The following is a 27,847-nucleotide window of genomic DNA, read 5'->3' as shown; positions in this document are numbered from 1 at the left end:
AGTACAGGCATCCCTCCTTTTATTGTATCTCTCAAAACTCCTGGTTTTGAGAGACAGGCTACTCACCGTTCACAACGAGCTCCGGTGTAGCCTTCTTTGCAGAGACACTGGATTTCTTCACCATTTGCCACACAGCCAGCTGCAAATCTTTGAGAAGAAGCAAAAATATTATTGTGAGCATGTGATCAAATAGATTTTACACTCTAGAGATTCAGTTTAATGACTTTAAGATTAAAAGTTTTTACACCACCAAATTACTTCTCAGCTAATTTAATTGCCTCTAGATAATTTACTGTGACTAATTCTTTGAAGTTTCATATTTTTTTGTGCAATTTCCTCAGACTCAAAAAATTGTCATTTCTTGGCCCTGTGGACTGAGTATAATAGTTCACTACCCAAATGTATTACTAAAATAAACCTTAATAGTGATGTCATAAAACAAGTCTGGGTAGCTATTTTATCTTAGTAGGCAAGAATCAATAGCTTGTGCTAGACAACATTTCCTCATGTTTGTATGTGTCCTTTCCTTTTTCCTTTCCTTTTTCCTTTCCTTTCCTTTCCTTTCCTTTCCTTTCCTTTCCTTTCCTTTCCTTTCCTTTCCTTTCCTTTCCTTTCCTTTCCTTTCCTTTCCTTTCCTTTCCTTTCCTTTCCTTTCCCCTTTCCTTTCCCCTTTCCTTTCCCCTTTCCTTTCCCCTTTCCTTTCCCCTTTCCTTTCCCCTTTCCTTTCCCCTTTCCTTTCCCCTTTCCTTTCCCCTTTCCTTTCCCCTTTCCTTTCCCCTTTCCTTTCCCCTTTCCTTTCCCCTTTCCTTTCCCCTTTCCTTTCCCCTTTCCTTTCCCCTTTCCTTTCCCCTTTCCTTTCCCCTTTCCTTTCCCCTTTCCATGAGAACATTAAAGGATATTTTTATGTAGTTAATGTTTAGGTGTTTTTTAACCAAGGCAAAGTAGAATTGTGCACAATTTTTGGGATCCCAAGAATCTGGTTAACACAATGAACTTTTTTTCTCTGTTCTTTCAAGGAGATTTGTCTAGATTCAAAGTTCAATGTTTGTGAAGGAGAAGGCTGGAGGGCCATGTTTGCTATTTTTATTTTTTAATCTATGAACAGTTGGATGAAGCAAGTCTGTGTATCAGACAGAGGTCTGCACTAAGAATCACTGGAATCTGACTGGATGGAAAATTGTCAAGTCCAGTAATGCCAGGTGGGGTGCCTTTCCTGTGTCAAGAATTATATTCATGACCCTAATCTGCAGTTATGAAACTGCAAAGGTTTATGGTCTCCCTAGATAATTCAGAACTCTGAAAGCAAACGATGACTAAAAACATGTTCAGTCAGCCTCAGGCAAGCACCTGCAGAAGAGACTGTCAAAACCAGATCTTGTCAGAGAGTTTTCTGATAAATGATAAACCTGTCTATTGTCTAATGGTGTAAATCTCTTACTTAAGGTTAGGTGGTGTGTGCTAATGCACCTGGCACATACCATGTGGTGTCTTTAGCAATTTATAGTTTAGGGTTTGTTTGGTTTTTTTAAAATTTTATTGATTTTATTGTTTTATTTATTATTATATTTATTTTATTTTATTTATTATTTTAATTTTTATTTAATATTATAAAATAATTATTTTCTTTATTATTTTAAATTATTTTATTTATTTATTATTTATTATTTTAATGATTTTATTTACCATGGTTTAGAAGTGACCAGTGATAACAATCTGGCTAAATATATCATGCATTTAAAATGCAATTAACTGCCCAGTTTTAAAAGGCTGGCAACCTTATTAGATACAAGTAAGTTTCATTTTTTCACTTTTCATCTCAGTATGTTTGCACTTCAAACAGAACTTTGACAGGAAAAGCAATCATACTCTTTTAGAGTTCTAGATATGTGCTTAAGACCTTAAATGTTTTTATATTATTTTTGAATCCTAACAATTTTTCTGAATTCCTATAAAAGGCTTGTTTCACTGTTTTCTCTTATCTTCTAGCCAGAGTAATGGTGCTAAACATCTTTCATTCCAGTAAAAAAGAATGATTCTGGATATGCCCAGTAAGGGAAGAGACCTCATTGTATATTTCTCATTATGAAGAAAGTAATGGTGGTTTTGGAAAAAAGCCCATTCTACTGTCTGGGGCTCCCCAAGGCTATGAGCAGTGTGCCTCTTGAAGTTCAGGGTCTGAATGAGAATTGGAATACCCAGCTTATTAAAAAAGTCAATGCTGTGAGACAGACCACCATGGTCTCGATATGAGAACAGAGAAGAAGACCATTATATTCCTGTGGTAGCAGAGTTTAGGCTTTGGGGTTTTTTTTCTCTCTCTTTTTTTTTTCTTTTTTTTTTTTTTTTTTTTTTTTTTTTTTTTTCCTCCCTTTTTCTTCTTCCCTCCCCTGCTTGACTCTTCTTACAAGCTTTTACTGTACCTGTTTGTATATGGGCAAGGGCATTCCCGGCAGGAACCCTGAGTGGCATCTCCAAAATAACCATCTTTACAGTGCTCACATTTCTCCCCAGCAGTATTATACTGGCAGTCCTTGGAAAGGAAGTAAGCAAGACATTTAGCAGTACTTTATCACTCACTACAGCTTTACTATTATTGTAAAAAATACAGTCTATTTACTCAGAGAATATGTTCTTTTTCTTCCATATAATCAAGCATTTATTGCCAGACTGCCTCCACAGCCAGGACAGAACAGTTTCAGTCCACTTTCTAACTGTACAAAGCACAATTTACTCCCTCTTGTGGAAAAGCAACAGATAAAAAAATTGAATTTAAAAGTTGAAATTAAACATAAAATAAGTTGAAATTAAACATAAAATAAGTTGAAATTAAACATATTTTTAAAGAAACTCAGCCAGATGCATAGTTAGTAAAGGAGCATTCCATTAATGCTCTCTCTCTGTCTTCATATTACAATTGAAAGTCTCTACATTTACATAAATCTTTAAATTTTGCATCTTAACACTTAGAAGGCAGATACCATCTAAAAGTATGCAATCAATTGAGTCCAAGTACATTCCTTTAAAAATATCATTAAATAAATACAAAAATGTTTCTCTTAGTAGATTCAGACCAGAATTGAATTTCATGTAGTTTTTCCAGTGTATGTGTTACTTGTATTTGTCTGTAATAACTGGAATAAATAATAGAAAGCAAAAGCTAAGAATACAATTAAAATTGATGCAGCTGATCCCCTTTTCCCATGATAAAATTGTTGGGAATTGTATCTTGGTTTAGAAGCATTCTTAATTCTAGTGCTGTCTAATTGTCATACGTTTATATTTTATGGGTACAGAATAAGGAAGCTGTCTTTGCATTACCTAAAGTGTCACTAATTTAAAATAGATGTTGTTCAAATACATAAGCAGCATAAAATACATAAGCAACCATAAGAAAAATATCAAATGACTAACAGTCAAGGGGCATTCGCACTCTTAAGTTCTACAACTGTTTGTCTTCTGTGCAGCAGACTGATCAAATGTCCCACAGAACAGAAGACTTACTAACAGAGCAAAAGATGGGAAAAAGAAAGCAGGAAATCAGCTGGAAGCAGTCACTGAGCAACCTGTGCTTCCATTTCAGGGACCTCAGTGGCTCAGGGCTATGTTTGAAGACCCTACTACCATGACTGGCAGAAGAAGGGCATTTTTCCCTACAAATGGGAAATAGCTCTGTGTCTCCCATCTTCTCTAAAAATCCATTCTCCTTCACATTTCTTCACACCAGATTCCCTCAACCATGAGCTCTTCCCTCAAGTGGTAACCCCTAATTTGTTTTCATTTTGGTTAAAGAATTATATCTGTGGCTCATTGATAAAAAGTTCTGGTTCTGGGAAAGAACAGGAGAAGCTCCAATTCCCAGATGAGTCATTTGACACGAAGTTAAATGCCAAGTATCACAAAGGCACTATATTTGCAAAAGAAATAATTTTAAAATGTGGCCTCTATAAAAGCTGGTGCATATGTTCCTGCAAAAGCCTAATAGAAAATTCAGACTGTTTCTGAAAAATTACTGTCAGTTTTCATAATCCTGAATAATAAATTCAACTGTAGAAAGAGTAAAAGAGATCTATTTAAAATATATGTGCTGGTTTCATCTTAGAGCAACCTCCTCCCAGAAGTTTATCTCCTGGGTTTTTGTTTTTCTCACTCTGTCTATAGAAACTGAAGCAATTTTTTAATTGCAAAGAAAATTTCAGCTATTTCACATATAAGCCACCCTGAATGTGCCCTGCTGCTCCTCTAGCTACATGACATATAAAAGTTGGAGCTCACTAGGCACAGTGCAATGAAGCCAGAGCAGCAACCCACTCATGAGTCTTCCTTTGAGTTTTACAGGGTCAGAGATACCCCTGGAGTCACAGACCTCCAAACCATCTAGTATTGCAAACACTAAAGGAAAATTTCCATCTGACTCCATATGCACCCATATGGTACCAGGCAGTCAGAGCAGTGTGTCAGGGCCACAGCAGAGCCACTGAGGTCACGTCAAACACGTGGGGCTCCGTGACATGAAGCAACATGCCATGGGATAAGCAAGTCTCGGCACCATGCTGCTGCTGAGGGAATGTGCCTTCCAGGAGGAAGGGCAGGGACCACAACACACAAAGCCTGATTAATGGCAAAGAAATGCTTTTTCCCTTCACATGAGAACCAAGGTCTTCATTCTTGTCCACCTCCCCCTGCCCTCCATTGTTCCCCTCTTCCAGCAGCACTTCTCTCCTTCCAGCAGCATGTGGAAGTGGGAGAACGACTGCCTGAGCCAGGGAGGGCTCTGCTGCTGCACAGGGGAAGGAGCCAGCCTGGGCTTAGCCTTTCTCACAAAGCTGTGTCTGGAGGTTGTCACTAGAAGGACACTGACAAATGCAGATACTCAGGTCTGGGGCTCCAGGTGAGCAGCAGGAAGCCAAGTGAACAAGCTTTGCACTTTGGATGTGGAACTTGATGGCTCCACAATGGGAAGCCTCCTTGTCTTCTCTGCACCATGTCGGGTTTTTGTCCCATGGCTCCTCTACAGAGAGGCAAACTTGCTCTTGGTTGGGCGGAAGTTCATGATGGAAATAAAGGCCCTCAGGGCTTTCATTTTTCACCACATTATTCTGGATGATTTCGCCTGCCTGGGACCAAGGGCTCATTTAGCTCTACATATCTGAAAGTTAATTCAGCTGTGAGAAGGACAGGATAAAGAAAAACCTATATCACATACTTCATGAGGTGAAAGTAAAATTTGCCTTCGTAATTCTAATCTGAAGTGAAACTTCTTGATCTTTCTTGCTGTGCCGCAGCACTTTCCTGTCACAGCCTGCCCTGCCCCTCCAAAGCAGGAGCCTGTAAGTCATCTCCCAGAATGTGCTGAATTGGTTTATAGTTTCCATTAAAGCAACATGGTTGGTTGAAACAAAGTCAGGGAGGATGACATAACACGCAGGAATGCACCGCAGGCAGAATGGATGCACTGTGAAGAAGGAAGAAGTAACAGAAAAGACAGACCATGAAAGATGTTGGCAAGGTGCTCATTTGCACAGTAAATGAAAAATTAGTAAAAGCCTTTGAAGGGGAAATTTTTCAGGATAAACTATTCAGAGAAGCATCATGGCTATACACTGGAGAAGCATAGTCAGCCAAGTGTCACACTTCCGTTGCTGAGGGCTGATCCCATGGGGCTGCTTTGGGTTTAATACAGAGTGCCAGGGAGCAAAATCTACCCCATCATACCTTCTGTAACAGCTGAAATCTTCTAGTTAATCAAACTTCTATTTCATTTAATCTTATTTAATTCAATATTTTTTAACCCATCTAGCTGTAGACTATGATTAGTGGAGATCCACTGAAACTGATTAAACAAGATTTTGCAAAGCCCTATGCTATACATGAAAGTACTGTCATTGTTATACAAACATATCCTAGTACATTTTTATAAAGCTCAAGACTGCATATGTCAGGATAAGACCCAGGTTTGTTATAAATAACTACAAATGTTTCCTTATGTACAAGTTTGGTGACTTTTTTGTAACCAGGTGCTAAGAAAAATTACAGGGAAAGAAAGAAATGAAGACAAGAACACAAATTATTCCAATCAACCACAGTTACATTAAATGTACATTTAAGTGTACACATCTTATGCAAACTAACAATATAAAATTTAGAAAATGAGACATGCTTGGCATTTAACAATACTGTATGGTCCATAATGCAGTAAGATAAATGTTTTTTTCTTCTTTTCTTCCCATTAATTTACTAAATGTTACTAATTACTTACAATACATTTTCCTGTACCATCTTGACATCTATTTGAATTTCCATTGCAGTTGCAGGGCACACAGCGTCCAGCAAATATTCCTTTGTTCTCACGATAAAATCCAATGCCGCACTCCTGGACATCAAGAAGAAAGAAAAAAGATTGGTGAGCATTGGTAGAAAGTTTTATATGTTACAGGATGTGTATTTTGTTTTCCATTTTCAAGGAGCAGTGAAGGCATGAATTTATTTTCAAGTTCTCCTAAGCTCATAATGTTGTTTAAATTTTTTAATGCAGTAAATAGCAATTAATGGAGATGAAGAAGTTTCATCTGAACCCTCTGCTTTAGACACTTCGGCAGCGATGATTTAATAATTTTGACTCTAACCTTAGAAAAAAACACATTTTCTGTGGCTACGTAAAAAGGTGTAGAATACGATTTCTAAACCACAGAAAAATATTTGAGTACAAGAACATTGTAGTGTGAACTAAAGAAGAGCACCTCGAAATCTCACATACTAATTAGTGGTTATATCTTGATAATAATTTCACTAGAGTGTATTCATTGGAAACAATTCTGGATACTTTTTACATATATTCATCATGACTTCCACACTTTAGTCTACCAAGAGCTAAAGCCACACCTAGACATAGCTAGGTGATGTAACAAAACATACAGTGGTCTAGTTTCTAAGTACAGGCTTGCCCTGGAGACTGGGGAAACATGAGAAGAATGTTCCAGCTACTGAAGGCACAGGAGTAGGAGCACAGCCTGTCAGATCACAGTTGGATTTTAACAAGGAGCTGAACCAGAGGGACATTCTGAATGAAGAAAGAGACATCAAGTTTGTTCGCCTACAGCAGGGAGGTAGTAACTAATATGTTAAAACCAGGCTCTTGCTTGGCATGAGCAGGGAAATTAAGCCCTTCTGCATACAGATCAAAAATTCACACCCATCTTCTCCTGGAATACTCTAGGCACACCAACCACACTAAACATGACTGGACTTCAGTCTGTCCTTCCTATTCTGTAGCTCTTTTCCCCTAGGAACTAATCTGGTGTGGTGCAAGGAGGAGCTTACAGAAGCTGGGAGAAAGCCGTGCTCCCCACGAAGCCAGCACCTCCCAGGTTCCTGCCTCCAGCAATGTTCTTTTGAGCTGCACCTATGCCTTGCCTCTGCCTCACAGGCAGGGGCTGGCCCCAACAACACGCAGAAAACAAGCGACAGTTGAACTCTAAAGACATAAATCTTTCCTTATAGTAAGTACACCACCAAGATTGACGGAACCAATCTGAAGAGCAGAGGGTCTGTGGATGGTGTCACAAATCACATTCCAGTGGTTGGAGGGATAAGTATTTATGCAGAGGCAGGATTAACCAGAGAATTTTTCAATGATAGAACTACCACAGGGAAAAAAAATAGCCAACTCTTGCAAAGCAGATTCCAAAAGGAATATTGAATTATTGCTGTTGAAACAACAATCACTACTGGCACCTTTGCCTTTTCTACATGCAGGATAACTAAGGAAAAAAAAAGCATGCAAGTTACTTATACCACCAACAGCTTTGAATACTGACTTCAGTGTGAGCTAGGACTAAATTTAGAATAGACAGTTGAAGCTTTTCAGACATATTGTTTTAAGGGCGAATATTTTCACTGAACAACAGGGAACCAATATACACAGCCTTGGAAGAAACCAGGGCCTGAAATACATTAAACAGCATGACTAGAGTAAAATATATGCTCTAATGCATATACATTTTATTTACTTAAAGTCTCTTTTTTGAGAGAAAAATAAACCAGGCATTTAAAAAATACATCTAATTGCATTTGGAAAAAAATCTCTACAGTCTTTTGTTTTTCTATTTATGCTGTCTTTAAAATGACACATTTGGAGTATGTGGGCACTTTGTTTTTGAAGCAGCATTTGTGATTCCACACAAATGATAAATTGATTCCACATGAAGATAAAGCTCCAGGCACTTTCAATTGCTTTTTAGGATCATTGTTTTCAAGTAAACAGCAATTTAAAACAAACCTCTTGTACAAAATTTTGTTAGTAAAATACTTTGAGACAAATGATTAATCTTCTCATTACTTCTATATTAAGTAATATATAAGTTGTTACCAAATCAGTTCATTTAAAAACAAAGTGAAAGAAGGAAGGAAGGGAGGAAGAAAAAATGAGAAGATTACCTCTTTTGGATAAAAATCCATTTGAACTTGTTGCCACTGACTCTTCTCCTGAAGATGGGGATTATAGAGCCTCTGCTGTATATCTTGTGCTAGACAATGCCCACAGGACACTAAAGCGACAACCAGCCATCCTATATTTCTTGGCCTCTGTGCTTGGGCCATCATTTTACTTTGGCTCCCCTGTGAACATTCGCTGCTCTCCCTTTGGTGCTCGCTGCTCTTTCTCTTATTACGCCCCCTTCCTCTCCAGCTTCTGACTCAGATTAATGAGGTTCTGGGCTGGGATGGGCCCCACCTTTATCCGTGAGTCAAATTGCTCAGCACACAGCACTGTTCCTGAGGTTAACAAGTAACTCTGCAGTTCCTGTAGCTCAATATATACCTAAGTTGGGGTGTGGCAGGCATCACCTCCTCCCCACCTAAGGCAGCCAGACAGAGCTTGGTGATTAGAGCAGTAAATCACTGCCTGAGTAATGCTGCATAAACATACAGGGCTTACAAACTTCCCCGTGAGTGTCTTGATCACTTCCTTCGGCTTTGTATTTTCACCAGGTTACATAAAAAACACCAAAAGCTTAGTTTACTAAGGCAGTATGTTGAAAGCAATGGGATGGCAGTAGAATTTTCCGTCAATGCTCATAAATGTGTGTGTGGCACAGAGCAACACAAGTGTGAAAAAATCAAAAATATTTCCAGAATGGTTACTCTATAGATGATGAATTAGCTGCCTTGAGCAGTGGATGCACACACAAAATGTAAGCCAGCCATACATGGTTTTGTTCAGTCTCTCTGCAGCTGCTCCAGCCTGGATATTATTCATTCATTCTCAATTCAAAAAGGTTTTTCAAGGTTAGACAGCAATTGCTACTTTATGGTAATTCTCAACCATTTTCTGAGAGTAATTCCTCATATTTTGTGCATTTTGTACACTGCTTATCTCTCTGGTGCTTTATTTTGTTGCACTGAGTGCTCACACATGGCAGTCGCCAAGCTCTAAGCCAAGTAAAACGACAAGCAAAAGAATTACACTACAGGAACTGCATCAGGAACAGGATATACAGCTGTAGTTCCAGTCTTTGGCTAGCAGTATTATTTTTCCAAGTCTATGCTATCTTTCATAAACATATCTCCAAATATTTTTTGAAAATATGTTAATTTCAGATTTCACATGTTTTTCTACACAAATAGCATCCTGAATTATCTGGGTTCAGGCTACTTCCCTTGGACCCTGCTAAAACAAGAAACACCAGGACTCTTCTGTACTGTGTATGGTCTCACAGATTTCAATTAAGTAAATTCTGACCTTCTCTCTAGTAAAGTAAGAGATTATTCAGCCTCTCAGAGGGCATCATGGAAGAATCCCTCTTTATAGTGCCTTACATATGCAAAATTGCTTTTGCAGTTCCATAAAAGCAATCACGAGTAGAAAAACCGCACGGTGCTTCTTAGGCGATGAAAGCACTTGAGCCATTGAAAGTGCACAGTCTTACAGGAAGCACACTTAATTACTTTAGCAACCACCCTGCTCTTCTAACTAACCCAGTATGTATAGCTGTAGGCAAAAGACAGAAGGTAATGGCACAGTATGGAGGCGAATGTTTCCTACCTGGCATGAGTCACCGGCGTACTCGGGCGGGCAGGCGCACACCTCCACGCTGTGCGCGATGCTGCCGCTGCCCTCGCCGGTGGCTTCCTCCAGCCCCACCTCGCCAAGAGTCAGGCGCTGGGTCTCCGTGAAGTACAGGGCCCGGATGTGCAAGCCATCCAACCTGGACAGGATTGTCATCAGCTCTTCTCGGGATACCAGCTTACCACTGCCGGCGTGCCTGAAGCTGCCCTGCACAGTAAGGGGTGCAAAATGAGCACAGCGCTGCAGCTGCTTGAAAGAGTAGCTTCGAAGAAGACCAGAGGATAGAAAAAGAGAGAAAACATCCATGGAGCAGACTTGTCTAGTGCCAACTGGTGTGAGGTAATAGAGTCCAGGAGAGCAGGTGCACAATGGGTGTGAAAAATAATAATGAGCTTAAAGAAAGGGACGTAGCTTTGACTGTGCAAGGTAAGTATGACTCTGATGTATTAAAAAGTGAAGAAGCCTGTAGCTTCTTCCTCAGTCATCCAAATTTCTTCAAGGTATCACCCACCAAACCATAAAAAATGTCAAGGAAAATGCTTTTGTTTTTAAGAATAAGTGAAGTCTTAGAAACCAAATCTTTCAGGGCTTTCTTGCTGCTAATAAACACATCGTTGTTGAACATGGAATTTGGCTGAATAAACATCTTCTTTGCCTGCATATGAAATAAATTACCCAGTTCGACCTTCTGAGCACAGGTTTAAGGTAGGAATAATCCCTGCTGAATTCACCTACTTGAATGTTGTACACCCCATTCTAAACTAGAACCTAGACACCAAGGAAAACAGATAACAATTCATTCCATCCCTCTTAAGTACAGTCTGTGGCTGCAATGAATCACCTTCTATTGAGCACTGATTCAGCATTACTCCATTGGCCCTGGAGGGAATGCTAAGGGCTACATTGGACAAGATGCCGAACCCAGAGGTGCTAAAATTAGGTGTCATGAACCAGAACCCAGGTTCAATGTGGCAATAGAGAGAAAAAATGGTCTTTATATTTAAGGTCTACAGTGTTTAAGTTTATATTCCTCACTGTTACCTTGTATTTGGTATTTCTGCACATATTCTGCATGTGTCTTTTTTTATGTGACTCTGGAAGGAAAATAGAAGGATATTCCTTTTTCAGTTCTTACCTCAACCAGCTGCACTCGGCCATAATAATGACGATCAGGCAGTGGGTTGTTGGGATCCATATAAACAACTTCCATTTGTTTTCCCTATGTGAGAATGAGGATATAACATTGCTGTTCCACTACTTGTTATGGGAAAGTGTTCAGATGCAATAAAATTTGGTGAAGCATGCTAATCCTGTTATTTGGGGAATCAAAACTGAGTAATACTAGGAACACTAAATGTCTTTTTCTCAGGAAATTGGTATAGTGAGCACTGTGTTCTGGTGCCAGCAGGATTTTCACTGCTTTTGCATATTAACAACCTTGCTTTCAAGTAAAACATCAAGAGAATCAAATTAATGCTAATCAACTTTCAGAGGAACTAGTTATTACTTTAGAATAAAAATGGGTTTGCATTTTGAAAACTCTTTTTTGCATCCTGGTACACCAGCAACTATGGGTATTATGGTAGCAATTTATGAGGTACATTTCCCATAAGAATCCTAGAGCATTCAATTGGTATTTCTGATACCGTTGGGAGTTTCAACAAAGAGTAAAAGATTTCAATTTTGGCTCTAAAGTGGTTAAATTAAAAACCTGTCAACCTAAATTGCATTTTTATTTCAGTCCCTTGAAGTCTTATAATTATGCTTAGTTTTATGCTGAAAAAAATCTCACAGAAAATTAGATTAATTACTCATAAAATCCAGGGCATCTTTTGCAGAGCTGAGGTCATACTTGTTGACAAATGTGCAAGGCATTGATTATTTTTTTTTTTCCACAGGCATATTCTACAGAGAAAATCCTGGTTTATCTTTTTACTTGCTCTGCAAATCAGTTATGCTTAATTATATGTTACTTTGGCAACAGAGATATGTTGATGGCTTTGAGCAAAATGAAGTAAAATCACTTTTATAGAAATAGTTAGTGGTTTTAGTAATTAAGTTAATGTTTTAATAGTTAAGTATACTATAACAGGAAAATTTGCCATAGTTGTAAAGTAAGATAAAAATAATGGTATTTGTATTGCTTATTAGAAAAAAAAATATTATTTTAAGGCTTACTGTTAGTCGTATATCGGGTTTCTTATCCAGAAGAACCATGCCCTCACTAGGTAAGCCAAAAGATTTCACTTGGTAACTTAGGAAGCCACCATATGAAGAAAGCTGTAACAAAATGCAAAACACCAGAGATACTTTACTGCTTGATATTAAAGTAAAATTTTATTCCAGTTTATCTCATCTCCTAGCACTATAAATAACACATTTACTCTTTGTTCTTTAGAAAAAATATGAAAATGTTGCCATTTGGAAGAAGTTACTTTCTATTTTGCTTACTGTGTGTATCTGACAGATGAGCAGATAATGTATTCTGAAAGGTTACCTGCATCCTGGGTTTTTTTTAATACTTGGGTTCACACCACCCATGCTGTGGAGAAATCACATGGTTACATGAATATTGTTCTTCCTCTGACTGTACAGAGCAGATTTGGTGCATCAAGAACAGACATCGTACTGTCAGTGAAAGTGATGGTGAACGTCATGAATAGCCATGGATGAAAATAAGGCAGACTAAGCATGTTTAAAGCCAGCATTTCCTAAACTTACTGCAAACATGAATCCAGTCAGGATTCCTTTGCTCTACCTTCAGGACAGGATTTCTACTGGTATCAGCCCTGTTGTAAGCAGACTATACCTGTAGGCTGAGCTGAAATCAGCTACAGGTGACCACGGGTGGCCTCAAACCCAACAGAACATGGAGCTGCTTTCCAGAACAGACAGAGACAAGTGTGGATGAACCACCTGACAAACAGAGCACATCCCTGGGTGCTGTGTGAGGGACTCACTACAAAACACCCTGGAGCAAAGGAAGCTCCAGGCACAGCCTAGATAGGTTTTGCTCCAAGAAGAGCCTCAAAGGAAGGTTTGTGGGTACCAGGTGATATCAGGCATTTTGCCATGGATGTCCTATTTTGGTTTGCACCTTTCTCATTTGCCTTTACATCTTATCCTTGGTTTACCACGGAAGAGCTGCTTTGTCAGGTTCTGCTCTTCTACAGGTAAGCTCCAGCGTTCCATCTACCCTTTGCATATCTCTGATGAATTACAAACAAAATATCGACATCTCAACACTAAATTTATTCCGTGAATCACAGGCCCATAATTAATATTATTCTCCTTACCCAACTGCATTTTCAAAAGCATTATTGAACATTGGCTATAGTTTGCCAACACAATCAAATCCCCTTGTATAAATGAATTCTTAAAAAAAACCAAGGAAATTCAAATTAGATTAGATTTCCTATTTAACATATTTCAGAACTGCAACATTTGAGAGGCTGTTAAATTACTTTTTCATTTTTTTTTTAACAGGACAATATCGATATTACAAACTAACCTCTGTATTCTGTAGCACAATATTTATTTTCTAATATCAAAAATGGTCTGTTAAATAGAATGAAATGAAAGAAAATGGGGACAATGTGATCTGAATTTCTAAATTACTCTTAGTTTCTGTACTGCTACATATTTTATATTTGATTTCTTTAACTTTGTAAACAAAAGACAGAGAGAGGAAAGAAAATATACTCTGCTAGATATAAATGTTCCAGTGGAACCAGTTTAAAGGTTTCAGATAATGGAAAACAGTATTTATACCCTCATGATAAAGAAAAATAGCTGAAGTGATCTTGTTCATATTTTCCAAAAGAGATGCTATCACTGGAAGCAGACCAAACCCTGACATTTTCAAAACACAATAACATGAATAATTGGTAAATTTTTGAACTTGCAAACTCACAACTAGATATCATTTTGATGGGACTTTCATTACTGCAGTATTGCCTGTGCTAAAATATACACTCATACACAGTGTACAGCAAAAGCAGAACCTAACTATTTTATTTGCAGTGTTGTCGTTATAAATAACAGCAAGTAATGGCAGAGCTAGAGCCTAGGAAAGTACTGGGACATGCAACATAAGTCAGCACTGATCTTAACAGCTGTGTTTAAAAAGGGTTATTGCCTGCTTTATATCTTGTTATGAAACAACAAAAGTACTTTTGGTTTAACACTGCAGGAGATAATGTGTGCTTTAGCATTAAATTTCTTTCAAAAATAATTTGTGGGTTTTGGAAAAAGAACCTTCATAACACCAACAAAAAACACCCTCACAAAATGTTCTGTTCACCTGAGATATATATATACACCTCTGAGGATAGGAGAGCAGGAGGAAGAATACTGCTCTAGGCTTTAAAATGAGGACTAAGAGAAACCAAAAATTGTACCATCTTTCACGTCTTAGTGTCTACACCATTTGTTTTATCTTGTGTGCCAGCAGGATTGCACCTGAAAAGCCTGTGTGCCCTACAACTGGATGGTAAGTATGGGCGCTGTCAGAGATCCAAAGAGGGAGGCTCTGGGCCTGCAAGTCACCATTAGCAAAGTCCCCTGGTTGGTGTGATCCTCAGGCTGAGATGCTGATGCCACTAACCATGAACAGAAGGCTGCTCCCATGCATGGGTCGATAGAGCAGCAAGCAGCCCGAAGAACACAAAGGGTAGAAAACCAATTGATGCTCTTCCCAAGCAGCATATCCAAAGCAAAAGGCTGGGGGCTTTTGTGTGCCACTGAGCACATAATCAGCTTTGGTTCTTTTGGAAATCTGCCCGGGACATACTCTCGAGAATCTAAAGAATCGACAAGCCCTATGTGTTCTGGGTTTCAGAGCAGCCACAGTGGCAAGTTCTACATGTTCTGGGCTTCAGAAAAGCAGCTGTAGGTACCAGCTTCTTGAGACATTGGAGCCATTGAGCACTTGATCATGCTGTTCACATTAAGACCTGTCGGGCACCAAGCAACATAATTAATTCTATGTTTTCAGTTAATTTCGAAACTGTACTCTGAAGTAAAATATTGTGATTCCTGGCATGACAGGTAAAAGAGACAAGTGAAGAGAGAGAAAATTATCTAAGAAAAACAATAAGGCTCTTTATCAATGGTGCTGGTGAAAAAATGATTACATGTTAATAAACCAGAAAAGTTAGGTGGCATTTACCTTCTCTCCTAGGTAAGATGGTGGTGCTTTCCAGTACAAATTATGCACAGAAGCTGGCAATTCTTGAACATCAGCCACCACACTGTTACTGACTGGATTGAAAGTGACTGGAATGTCCGTACGTTCATCTACTGCCTCCAAACGCCAGTTCCTCATATCCACAAACTAATGAAAAACAGAAAGGAAACAAAAGATTTCCTCATCCTTCATTAAAATGTTACCAGCACCAAGTAATGAGAAGAAATTGTTTAGGCTCTGTAATTCCCTCAGATAAGATCCAGCCTCTTCAGAGTCACCCTAAAGTCTTTGAACAATAGATATTCCATGGACCTCAAAAGACAGTGAAAATGTGATGAGCCAAAACTACTTGGGATGCAGGCATTTCAATTGTCACCTGGAAGCTAAATTCTGTCTTCAGCCACAAGAAGACATAGCCTTCTGGGGGTGACTAGGAATTGTGCACACAAACCTGAGGATATAATTTAGAGATGCTTTTTAAAGTCCATTCGAAAATCAAACCCAAGTCACTAACATCAAAGACAGAGTTTGCAACAGGTTAACAGTAAGGCACGGGACATGGCATGACATTTTAGAGAGGCAGGCAATGTAGCCTAATATTCTGCCTCTTTCATGCACATTTTATGTTTATGGCTGTTGTTTCATGAAAGACCATGCCTCTTTTTTTTATCATTATGCTGGAAGAATGAGACTTTAATGTGTATTATGCACCAGAACAGTTCTGGGTTCTGGTGGATTGCCCTTGACTGGCCAGGGCAAAATACCAAAAAAAATAGACATGTTTTCATAAACAGCTTTTGGTGAGGACAAGTAATGACTAGAAGAAAATTTCTACTGATTTCTTAGGCTACATTTTCACCTTTTGCTTGCAAACAGTAAATGGCACAATCTGGATTGCATCTAGTCTATGTCTAAACCTTAACTAAATTCTTCATCCACCATTCTTGTTTGTCTCTCTTTTCCTTTCTCTTGCCTTTTTTCAAGCAGCTGTTGCTTTTTTCTTTGTAGTCTTCAGCAATTTTATTCTTCATTTATACTACTAAAACTCTGTTTCTCACACTTGATGTCATGTTTCTTTTACAGGGAGGGAAGAAAGAATTTTCACAATCTCTGTAGAATCTGTCACACAGTTCCTAAGAATGCATCTATAATATAGACATGTAAAATGATATGTGCTTATCAAAGCATCTTGAAGGAGATCATTTACTTTAATGATGACATAGAGTTTGAAGATAAAGCAAGCAAGGCCAGCTTAACTTCAGTCCAACTACTGACTTGTAAACAAACAGGTAAGAAGGGCCATTTCTGCTGAACAGCACTTTCAGACTACTCCTAATCTTAAGAAGGCTGCACTAAATCTTCACTTGGAGAATTGCTTGGACAATATTTCTCATCCTTAGAAACTACTAAAATTTATTTTTAACTTTCAAAGAAATCTGGAATTTCCTTAATGGAACAAGTGTAAGTTCATTACAGAAAAGAAAAAAAGATCTTTGGTACACCTTGGTTCTACGACGATCTGTGCTGCGACAGCTGCTGGTTGCCCCAAAACAAAAGCAAGGTGTGCATCCCCTGGGGTTAGAAGGGTTCAGATAAAAGGATCCTGGTCTGCAAGTGTCACATGTTGCACCTTCAACATTCTCCTGTTAAGGCATAGTTCAAAGAAATTTCAGTGCTTTTCTTTTTGCTTTGCTGAGGTCCCCAAAACTTCCTGCGCATGAAAAAAAACTTCTGAAAGAATATATATTTAAATGTATAAAAACAGATGAATGAAAGAAAATACGTGGGTGTCTGGATAGACTATATTCTAAATGCAAGTAAAACTGTCTTGGAGGCTATCTTATAAGCTTTCTTTCCAGTGAACCACTGAGTAATAAATATTAGTCAGAGACAGCTGGTAACTTCCTTGCCAAAATCCTCCTGCTGGCTTTTACAAACCCACAATATAAAAGGTCACTTGTGAAAGTTCACATTTATCACATTTAATTATGCAGATCAGAACAAAAGAAGATTTCCTAGCTATAATGATGTGGTAAAATGTCAACTGACATAATATGGCTAAAAAAAGCATGGGACTTGGTTAAAATCCAAAAGGCAAGATGCAGATGGATAAAGAGGATGTGTGCAGGGTACAGACTGCTTCAGTGATTCAGTGGACATCTACTCTACAGCTCTCTAACATCTTGCAAAAACTAAGACCATGTGTACAACTGACAGATATTGAAGCCATTAAAAATTATATTTAATATTATCATGATCATCTGTGCACATACTGCAAAGTGTGATGGCTTTGTACAGCTGCGTTTAATTTTTACTGAGAATTTAATGAAAAATCCACTTTATTCACCCCATTATATATTAAAAAGTCACTGGCATGCAAATGATGCTTGTGAATGCAGAAGTAATTTGATTTATCTGACCTTGCAAAGACAAATTCCTGTCTGGGGATCACAAACATCTGGTTCTGTTCCATCTCTGTTACAGTTGCATGGCACACAGTTAGGGAAACCGTAAGTTCCAGGAGCACACTGATCACACTGACGTCCTTTTATTCCTGGTTTGCATCTTTTTCAACAAACAGAGAGGAGAGGGTCAATAAGGGAGGTGGGAATGAAGCAGGGAAGGGAAAATAAAACATCAGGCAGGTAGATGTTCAAAGGGATTGCACAGCTATGACACAACTTTATGACTCCCACAGAGAAAAAGCAGCAGGTTAGTACTGTTCTCAGATTTTGGATAGTGTGACATTTTAAATGGCCACAGAACTGAGCAGGAATGGATTTGACTCTGAAGGATAAAAATGCTCACAATAGAATTAGACTTCTGCTGCTATTCAGTGCTTGCAGTGCAGAACTACTCTCTCTGTACACCAAGGCGTAAAACATGGATGTTGAATATAGGTAAGCAGAGCTGGAGGAAGAATTATAGCTGGAAAATGTGCTTGGGCATCACTTAAGGCATTCACCTGGTAACAGAAAAATAGGGAATTGCGAGCATATAGGTAATTACAGGGAACTCAATCACCCACAAAGATTGGGTTAGTTTACAACTGTTCTCAGTGGATAAAATCCATTTTGCTCACACTGAAGAGTGAATAACTTAAATTTCCCATACCCTCTCCAAACACCTGAAAATGGTATCAGAGCAAAACATTCATGCATTGTTTATAACACACATAACCCAAACTTACTTGCATTGCCCACTGGTTTTATCACATTCTGGGCTTGCCACATCAACAATTCCTTTTTCTGAGCAGTTGCAGCTCTTGCAGCCAGCAAGGGGATGATAGCTGAAGTAGTATTTCTCACACACTTCACATTTTGGCTTCACAGTTCGCGGAGGGCAAATGCATTTACCAGTCATGTCATCACAAAGACGCTGCCCACAGTTGCATACTAGATCAAAGAAATTATTCTACAAGTCAATCACATCTCATATTACAGCAATCAACTCCTGTTGAATATGCAACAAATACACACAACCTTTATGTATAGAAAACATGACTCTTCTCTCACTAGTTTAAAGTTCAGGGTCATAGAAACCAACTATGTGACTGTAAAAAGAGTTTCAAAGAGCAGGTTTAGTGCTTGGCTCTTTTCCATGGATTGGTTACTTAACTTCACCTCAGACATTGTTTATCACTTGCCAAAACTGCCAAGGATTCATTTTTGTGTCAAGGGCACCACTTTTATAAAGCAATATTTATAAACATTAAGTATAGTATCTATGAAAGCAGCTGAGGACTGTTGGTGTAATCTGTATCTGTTGTTATTATTAACATCAGAATATGAGGAATTAGGAATGCTGTGTCTTTGCTTATCTATGGAACAGCTTGAAGGTGCAAAATGGGATGAAACATTAACAACTTGGAAATGATTCAGCAGTCAGCACAGAAAAAAATCCATTTCACTGCAATAGTGGCAATATGGATTTTAACCAGTTCAGCTGTAAGCCTACTATACCTGATCAGACGTGCAAAGGCTCGCTTCACCACAAGCTAGGTGTGCTTTAGGGGAATGGGATTTTCTCTGCCTTAAACTGGAAACTACACTATGGTGAAGCTACAACAGCCTGACTAGCCCCTCACAGGATCAGGCTCTACAAAGAAAAGTCAGGCTGCAGTACAGCTGCAGCAAATTCAGAGGGGTAAGCAGGCAGCCAGGTCAGGATCTGAGGGACTGCAAGCACATACTCACGCTTGCAAAATGGGAATCCGTAGTAGCCGGTTTGGCATCGGCTGCACTGGCGACCGATGACGTTGGGTCTGCAGACACACTGCCCTCCCAGGGGGCTGCACGCAGGGCTAGCAGCACCTGCGCTGTGGCAAGCACACGGCAGGGCTCCGTTGTTGTAGAAAGCCACCAGTGACCTTACAGAGTCCTTACAGAAGGCTGATGATCGTTCTGGGCTATTTAAATTAAAATATAAATCATGTAAGTGCTGGCACTCAGGGTTGTTATGACAGCGCTTTGCAGTGGTTCAGTAAATTAGGGTTCTGTCTTTCAAACAGTCTGACATAATGATGGCATCAGCACACATGCAAGGATACACTTTAATTAAATTGGGGGAATAGCTTTGAACATGCAGGTAAGAGGTTTTTTTCATAGCAAGTGTGTATTAGTTGTGTCAGTTCAGACATGCCAAGCAAAATACCAAATACCAAAGATGGAAATACCAAAGACAGGAAGATGACGTGGATTTTCCTCTATTGTACTGTGAGCAATAAAGCTCTACCTTTAGATTGCATTTGCAATAGAAAGTAATGGAAAAATGACTCATGGAAATTCAATGGGCTAGCATAAGCCATGAAAAGCATTTTAATGTAGCACAATTATAGGGATTTAAGACAGCTCTTTAATGTAGAGTAAAAGTAATATTATTCCCAGTTTGTTGTCAATGTTCAGTTTTTTAGAAAGTGATGCTTACTCAATATAAAAACTGTTTCCTCCACATTGGCTGATAAAATCAAATGACTTGTCCACTGTCTTTTTGTCAAGAATTTTGTGACTGTAGGTGTCTGCTGGAACAACTAAGATATTTTCCTTAAAACAATAAGAAAGCTAAATTGTACATTTCAGAGAAAAACAAAAAGATATAAGCTAAGGAATTTACATATTTAAATGTTGCTTCATTATACAGTCTGGATTTTTTCAAAACCTTTAAGATTTAAACCAAAAATAAGAAAATAACTGCCATCAAAGTTGTGATGCTACAAGCAGTGTACAACAAAAACTGTGCAGAGTATCTTAAAAATTTAAATAAAACCAAAAGCAGTGTGAAATACCCTAAAAATCTGAAACACAATATTAATTTTTTTGGCTTTTATCTTTGCATCTACCTCTAAATGAATGGTGAAACTGAGACCAACATTTTCAAGAACATTTATGTAACATACATACCAGAACCAGCATTCTTCCATCTGGTATCATCACTGTAACAGAGACCATGGGTTCAGAAATGTCGAGCTCAATTTGGCTTGCTGCAACCACCTGAACCCGACAGCCAGAAGTATGAGGGCAGAATGAAGCATTGAAAGTACCTAGAAGAAAAAATATATTGGGTTTATGTGAGACGGTTTTTGGTTGCAGAGGGCTACTGGAGTGGGTTCTATGAAAATCTGTAAGAAATTTCTTCCATGTCCCACAGAGCCAATCCCAGTCGGCTCCAAGAGAGACCCAAAACTGGCCAAGGCTGTGTCTGACCATGGTATCGCCTCTGGAATACTATATTTGAGAAAGAGGAAAAAAATCCAACTCAACAGCAGGTACCGCCAGAGAGAGGAGTGTGAACATGCAAGAGAAACAACTCTGCAGTCACCAAAGCCAGTGAAGAAGGAAAGCTCCACGTGCTGGAGCAGAGATCCACCTGCAGCCCCATGAGATTTATTCAAGAACAGGTGGATGCCCAAATGGGTTCTGTGAACCTCTAGGAATTCCACACCTGGAGCAGGCTCCTAGCAGGCCTTGTGACCCCATGGAAGGCACTCACACTGGAGCAGTTAGTGAAGAAGTGCAGCCCAGGAGAATGACTCATGTTGGAGAAGTTGGTAGAGGACTGTCTCCCATGTGAGGGACCCAACACTAAAGTATGGGAAGAGTGTGAGCAGTCCCTCGCTGAGGAGGAAGGATCAGAGGCAATCTGTGATGAACGGAGTACAGCTCACATTCTCTGTACTAGTGGGAGGAGTTGGAGAAATCTGTGAGTGAAGCTGAGCCCAGGAAAAAGGGAAAGGTGGAAGGAAGTTGTTCGAAGTTTTGGGCACCTGGTGTCCATCCAGGGTCAACCCAACATAGCTCTAATATCCCAAAATGCTAAGAAAGGAAAGGGGTTAGGTCAAATTCACATGCCTACCTGACCACATATGTCTGGCATTCACATGGACTTGCACAGAGAATGCTGGGTGTGCTGGCTGATAAAAATGTACCACAAATACGTATCTGCCCATGTGAGGCACTCTGCCGCTCAAGGTGATCTGGTTCTGGAGAAACAAGAACAGCTCTTGTATTAAATCACAGAATCACAGAATAGATTTGTTTTGTGAAACATTCTTGGGCTTATCAGCTGTGCTCAGTGCCCCCTACCTGCAGTGAAGGAGAGGGGGCTTAGCATCTCTCAGCAAGTTCCATTTCTTCAAGGAAAATGGCATTACAACTGCATGCTCTGTTTGCCTGCCAAGCACATTTAACACTCTTCTGCAGTCTATGAGACTGTTGTGTAGTTCAGAAAGAAACTGGTGTCTGGGGCTTTTTTCCCCTCCATTCTTTATATTGTCTCTGTGGCTTACTCAGTTTGCAACATTTTCATCATATAGCGTCATCCAGTTTTGATTCTCTTACAGCATTTCATCTATTTAATTTTATTAAGAACATACCTTGTGACTTGCAAAACAAAATTTTCAAAAGATGAGGTACCTGTAATGGTGTCAAGGTGACTCCACGAACTGAACCAGCAGGTAAAGTGGCACTCAATGAATCATGGATTATATTCTCCTCTACTTCAGAAATCTTCCCATCTTTGAATGCATCCAAAACCAAAGCTCCTGGTGGAGTTTCAAAAACTGAGGGAATGCATGCTGCACTAAACACAGAACCACAGTAATCATCCTTGGGACCAGGAGAAAGTTTTAATCACAACAGGAAAAGCTGCTGACTTACAAAAGTCAGTGTATTAGACTGTATTGTAATTGATAATGCAATAATAACTCCTGTACCTACAGGGAGTCTTTGTGAATGATCAGAAAGTAAAGGAAAACAAGATGTATGGATTTAACTTCCATAAGATGGGGAAGTGTGTACACTTTTAATGTATTAACTGATTTTATTCACACAAAATTTCCATAACTTTAAGTTTCAGTGGAAAGAATTTGCTGAAGAGAAGGAAACTTAAGGGAATCAGGATAACTAAAAATTAAATACATTTTAGTTAATCCAGTTAGTTACTTTCACCAGAACCTGTACTAATATTGAATTCTCAGTTGTACAAATATTTACATAGGTGTATCCTTTAAACATGCAAGTTTTCCCACTGAAGTCAATGGGACTACTTAAGTATTTAGAAGTTAAGTATATGCTCAAATATTTGTAGAACTGGAGCCAAAATAAATAACAGTGCTCCTTGAAAGCATCCTCATTCATTCACTGCTGTGTTTAACTATTTCTTCCTTGGCATATTTAATTCTGGAATTGAGAGAAGAATTCTCAAAGACTGCAGGATAAAATATTTTTGGGGATTTCCTGGCTGTATTTGTTCACTTCTAGTAAGTACTCAACAGACAATGATTAATCTTTGATCAAGATAGGCCCAGAACTGGAATGGCAAGTATGTTTCAGGCCAGAACTGAGATGCATTTGCCAGGCCTGTGTAGGAAATCATGTGCAGCATCCACTTACAATACTGTTTAACTGAGCCAAGCCTCTGCATCTTTCAACTTGATGAACTTAAACACTTTCAGGAAAGCAAAAATGCTGGCAGATTACAATAAAAACAAAACAAAAACCTACAGTAAACAATGGAAATTTAACAAGAGTTTTAAAAAATACCCAACACAAAACCAAAGTCAAATGTGTAAGTTTCTACATTAGTTTTATTTTGAATCATGTTTTTCACCCATCCTCTTTCCCTGTTTTACTCAAAATATAAATGCCTGCATTTGCAAAATAATTTTGGTGGAAGGAGAAGTATTTTCAGTCTTAGAATGCTGTTCTCAGTGGTAACACTGAGCAGAAGAATTAAAGCTGTGATTCAATGCTATGCATACTTGGAAACCAAGCACAGTCACATGTTTTATCCAATTTACTATACAGATTTTTCTGCTTTCTGTTTCAATTCAACCATTACAATACAAGCTACCATTTGGAAAACTGTTAGACCAATTCACTAATTCTTTTTTGCCTTTAAAGTCCTGCAAATGACATTTACTTTTGAGACTCTTCCCACTGTTAGATCAGTAGGAAGAAAGGAGTAGGCATCACGAGGCACATCATGGGGACTGCAACAGGCACTGAAATGTAGAGGTCCCTAATTTGGAAGCTGCAGTGACTGTTCCTCTCTGTTCCAAAGAACAAAAGATGGGGAGGGGAAGAGCTTCAACAGGACAGAGGAGATGCTCTGTGGAACCTAAACCTGACCACTGGGAAGGCAAGGTTCAGGTTCAGATCTTCACAGCAAGAGAAGAGCTGTCAGCCTGGATCAACCAAGCAGTGCATGAGTCCCCTAATTACTGGTCCTATAAAGTACGATGGAGAAGAGGGATCGGCTGGCATTACTGTGTGAGGTGAATGATAAGGGCACACATACCCTAAGGGTCCCATAATGACAGGGAAAAGGGAATGGCTTGTTTGGGAAGCAGGGGTTTACATGCTGAGTAATTTGATGCTGCTAAATTGTGTCTGGAAGGGCAGTCACATCCCACACCTAGTGACAAATTAAAGCCATTTTGGTACAGATGAAGCAGTTACATGCTAAAACTCTAGATGGAAGAGTAAGCATTTCAGGCCACTAAAGTAGGAGTGCTTTTCCAGCTTGGACACCTGTTGTACTGGATGGCATGTGAAAGATGCATATTTTCTTACACATCAGCACTGGGTAGCTCAGATGGGCCAGGAAAAGGCTGTTATCAACAAAATTCTGTGCAAAGACTGTCTAAATTAACACTAAGATTTCAGCTTCTTTACAAAGACTACTTTACAGAAGTGGCCTACAAATCACCTGTGAGTCACTGAGAAAAGCTTCACTCAGAAGAATCAAAACACAATTTATTCTACCTTTCAAGGTTGTCCTCAGATAATAGGAAGGATAAAATCAAGCAAGTTACCTTCCATCACTGTTACTCCTGTAAGCAGCTATGCACTGTACTTTAGGATCCACATATTCTGGAGAAAATTCTTCAGCTGATATAATGCAAACCTTGTGCTGAAAAACAAGCACAAGGCACAATTAATATAATAAATAACAGGGCCAGGCATGAACAGGAAGGATAAAGCCTAATTTTAGCAAAGGGAGATATGAGCCCAAAGCCATGTTCTGTTGTGGACCTCCCGCAAGATTTCGGATCCCTTTACCTCCCTGCACCTCAATGCCTCGGGGTTAAATAGTATTTTTTCTGTCCTTGTCAAGGGAATATTGGATGTTCAGGAGTGAAATAAATAAAAGGAAAGTATATATGTGTGGTAAAGGGAAAGACAGAAGACTAGCTCAAAGCCTGAGAAGCAAGGCAAGGAATGTAGAGAGGTAGGAGGGAAAAGCCCTTAGAGACTTTGGGACCCTGGGGGAACTCCCAGACTTTCTCAAATAAAGGCACAAACACTCGCTCGTGCGAAGCCCATGGGACTGACTTTCAGTGGCACCAGGATTTCTCTCCCAGGATTCAGAGCTTGTTTCAAAAGAAACAAGACTTCATATGTGATTTTTTTATTTTAACTAAAAGTAGGCATGCACAAATGGATCTGGTAGTCCTGCTGTACCCATGGTGGTAAGGACATAAGGGAAAGCACTGGAGGTGGCTCCCATTTGCCTCTCTGCTCTGCATGAAGGGAACACATGAATGCCTTTAACCCCAAAACTGCTGCCATTGACTTCATGATCAGTGCCTACATATCAGAAGCATTTCTTTTCCCCTTTCCCATCTTTTGCTAAGGACAGCCTTTACAATTAAAGATTGTGAAGGTTGGATCTTGTTAGCACAGCAGTTGCTGCAGGAAGCTAACAGCAAATGTAAAAGGTATCCGTTTATACTGACTCATGAAGTGAAGAAAGCATGCATAAGCTGTTAGTTCTACTAGTTGTTTCTAGGTGGATTACAGCTCAAGATTTTCACAAACCTCGTGTTTTTAAAATAGAAAGCAGAAGCAACATGTAAGAAAATTCAATCTCTAGAAAAGTATATTCCTGGTGCGGCCAAGAGAGGTCAGTGCAGATTTTTATTTAAAATATCTAAAAGCTATATGATTAATGAATGCATTTATTACCTGAAATAAATGTATTTATTACCTTAAATAAATGTATTTATTACCTGAATTTTGTAAGAGACATGGATTTTGAGGATTTAGAAAAAATGAAAGATAAAAAAAGACAATAAAAAATTATGTATAAAAGCTACCAGAATATGTTTACTTGTAGAAGAGAAAGGGGAACTGAAATAAAGCACAAGAAAGCTGGAAAAAACCTTACCAATAAAGGCAAAGTTCTGTTTGTCTTTGACAAGTTTGCCTCAGCATTCTGGGGTGTATATAAAACATGTCTAGACAAGCATCTAATATACATAATTTCACATCTTACCTTACAGAATGTGAACGTAGGGAGACAAGTATCTTTGTTTACCCCATCAAGGAACAAGTATTACCAAAGGGAAAAGGAAATGTCAACTTACCAGAAGAAAATTACTTGATGAGGCCTTCAGACGTATCTTTGTGTCTGCCAGAAGGTCATAGGCTGCAACGCGATTCCTGTCATCAACTACAACGCTGCGACAAAGGAAACTGAGGTGGAAAGCAGGATTAAGGATGAGCCTGCTGGCATTGCCACGTTGCTCAGGCTGTCACCTAGCTTCACTGCCCGGCTAGCCACAGCACCTGTCCCTCCTGCTGGACCATAACTAACCTGTCTGTGGCCACTGTGGAACATGCACTGTCCTCACCAGTGAGACACAGGATCTACCACGCACAAAACACTGCTTATCCTGGGTGGGCTAGAGCTGAAGCCTCCAGATCTCAGCTCAGACACCCGTTTGAGCTACTGGCTTAGTAGGATGTGGACAGAAAACCACTCATTGATGCTACCTGCAGACATTTTCACACTGAGTAACGTGGTGTTACACACTGTGGTATGTAACTAATATTCTCCTGCCTGGGCCGTGCTCCTTCAGGTGCCGCACACAGCATTTGCACCTTTCCACTACTGCCATGTGCCTCTGAAGATGTGAATTGCTTCCTCTACAAACCAGAGAACATGTAAGTTTTGCTCTTGTTTAAAGCAAAAATCAGAGAAAAGGTCAGCTCAGGGCTAGGGACATGTAAAACTAGAGAAATATAGGTCCCTTACTCATGATTTACTCAAAGCCTGTGATGTTTTATTCTCTTACTATGTTTTATTTGGAATATTCAAGCTCACTGAGCCATAAGAAAGTTTGGCACAATATAATACAAATTCTGCAAGTTACTGTTATCTACATGTACCTCACTATGTCATTGCTTGATTTATTTTTTTATCAGAAGAGATTTGCACCTTCCTGTTTGGGAAAGATGACACAGCACCTCATTCACAATGTGACCACTCAGTTCAGGCAGAATGTCTGCAGAAGGGATTTGCTGCATTGCTACATTAAAGCAGCAAGGGCTTTCTTTGTACTTCCATTAACATGTTTCTAATGTATCATATAAACAAACAAGTATGTCTAAAATCAGCCCATAAAATGTGGGAAAAAATGAGGGTGTTTTGGGGAAAAAAACCCACCAAAACCCCAGTAAAATGGAAGATTTATAGCAAGAAGTTTGGGCTCATAGTGTTATGTAACAGGCTAAAATAAGAGCTTTCCCCAGCAAGAACCTGACAAGGTCACTGCTCCACATGGCTGTGCTTTGTACCACAAACATGCTGATGAAAAGGTTTTTTCTTACTGAGCAATTTCATCCTGAATACCCCTAAGCCTCCATTCTGCCAAGCAGTTGGCTCATGGGAAGAAAGGCTGCATATCTGGCAGTCCCCTGGCACTGGGTAGGCTCTCCCAAGGGCTCAAAATAAGCTGAGGTGCTCAAGTGTTAACGACAATCTCACTCAGGACAGGGAAAATCTCTTGTGCAGGAACATCTGCAGTAACCTCTTCAGTCAACAAGGGTAAAGAAGCATTTGGCTGAAGACCTTGCCTACAGCCTATCAGCCAGAGCATGATTACAGGCAAAATTTCAGAGACCTTTATACTTCTGCTTCAGCAAATGCTGTTAGAAACGGTGGGAATACTCTTGTAAATCTGGCTGCTACATTTTTTTATAGCCAAAGTCCTTGGAGACAATTTTAACTGAAGAAAATCAGTGCAGGCATCTGTAGCCAACAGCGATGTTCTTCCACTGGACTTGGAGATTAGTAGTTTATAAGGATTAAAA

General features: G+C 39.2%; 1 protein-coding gene across 3 annotated transcripts in view; it reads right to left on the bottom strand.

The window, feature by feature from the left end:
* LAMA3 (laminin subunit alpha 3) overlaps positions 1-27,847 on the bottom strand; it is a 106,546-nt gene that overhangs the window by 30,303 nt on the left and 48,396 nt on the right. For all 3 annotated transcript variants that reach the window (XM_031503734.3, XM_085572010.1, XM_085572009.1), the window contains exons 27-43: positions 26,119-26,227; positions 24,565-24,662; positions 22,163-22,328; positions 21,603-21,729; positions 20,651-20,790; positions 20,178-20,293; positions 19,448-19,659; positions 18,442-18,646; positions 17,672-17,816; positions 16,754-16,894; positions 15,234-15,398; positions 12,242-12,343; positions 11,199-11,282; positions 10,040-10,270; positions 6,257-6,370; positions 2,421-2,530; positions 67-147 (exon numbers count right to left, since the gene is read on the bottom strand). In XM_031503734.3, coding sequence (XP_031359594.2) covers positions 67-147; positions 2,421-2,530; positions 6,257-6,370; positions 10,040-10,270; positions 11,199-11,282; positions 12,242-12,343; positions 15,234-15,398; positions 16,754-16,894; positions 17,672-17,816; positions 18,442-18,646; positions 19,448-19,659; positions 20,178-20,293; positions 20,651-20,790; positions 21,603-21,729; positions 22,163-22,328; positions 24,565-24,662; positions 26,119-26,227 — 2,346 coding nt within the window. The remainder of the gene's footprint in view (positions 1-66; positions 148-2,420; positions 2,531-6,256; positions 6,371-10,039; positions 10,271-11,198; positions 11,283-12,241; positions 12,344-15,233; positions 15,399-16,753; positions 16,895-17,671; positions 17,817-18,441; positions 18,647-19,447; positions 19,660-20,177; positions 20,294-20,650; positions 20,791-21,602; positions 21,730-22,162; positions 22,329-24,564; positions 24,663-26,118; positions 26,228-27,847) is intronic.

This window comes from Lonchura striata, chromosome 2, assembly GCF_050655825.1.
Source record: "Lonchura striata isolate lonStrDom1 chromosome 2, ASM5065582v1, whole genome shotgun sequence".
Lineage (NCBI taxonomy): Eukaryota > Metazoa > Chordata > Aves > Passeriformes > Estrildidae > Lonchura > Lonchura striata.
This window is presented reverse-complemented; position numbering and strand designations above follow the sequence as displayed.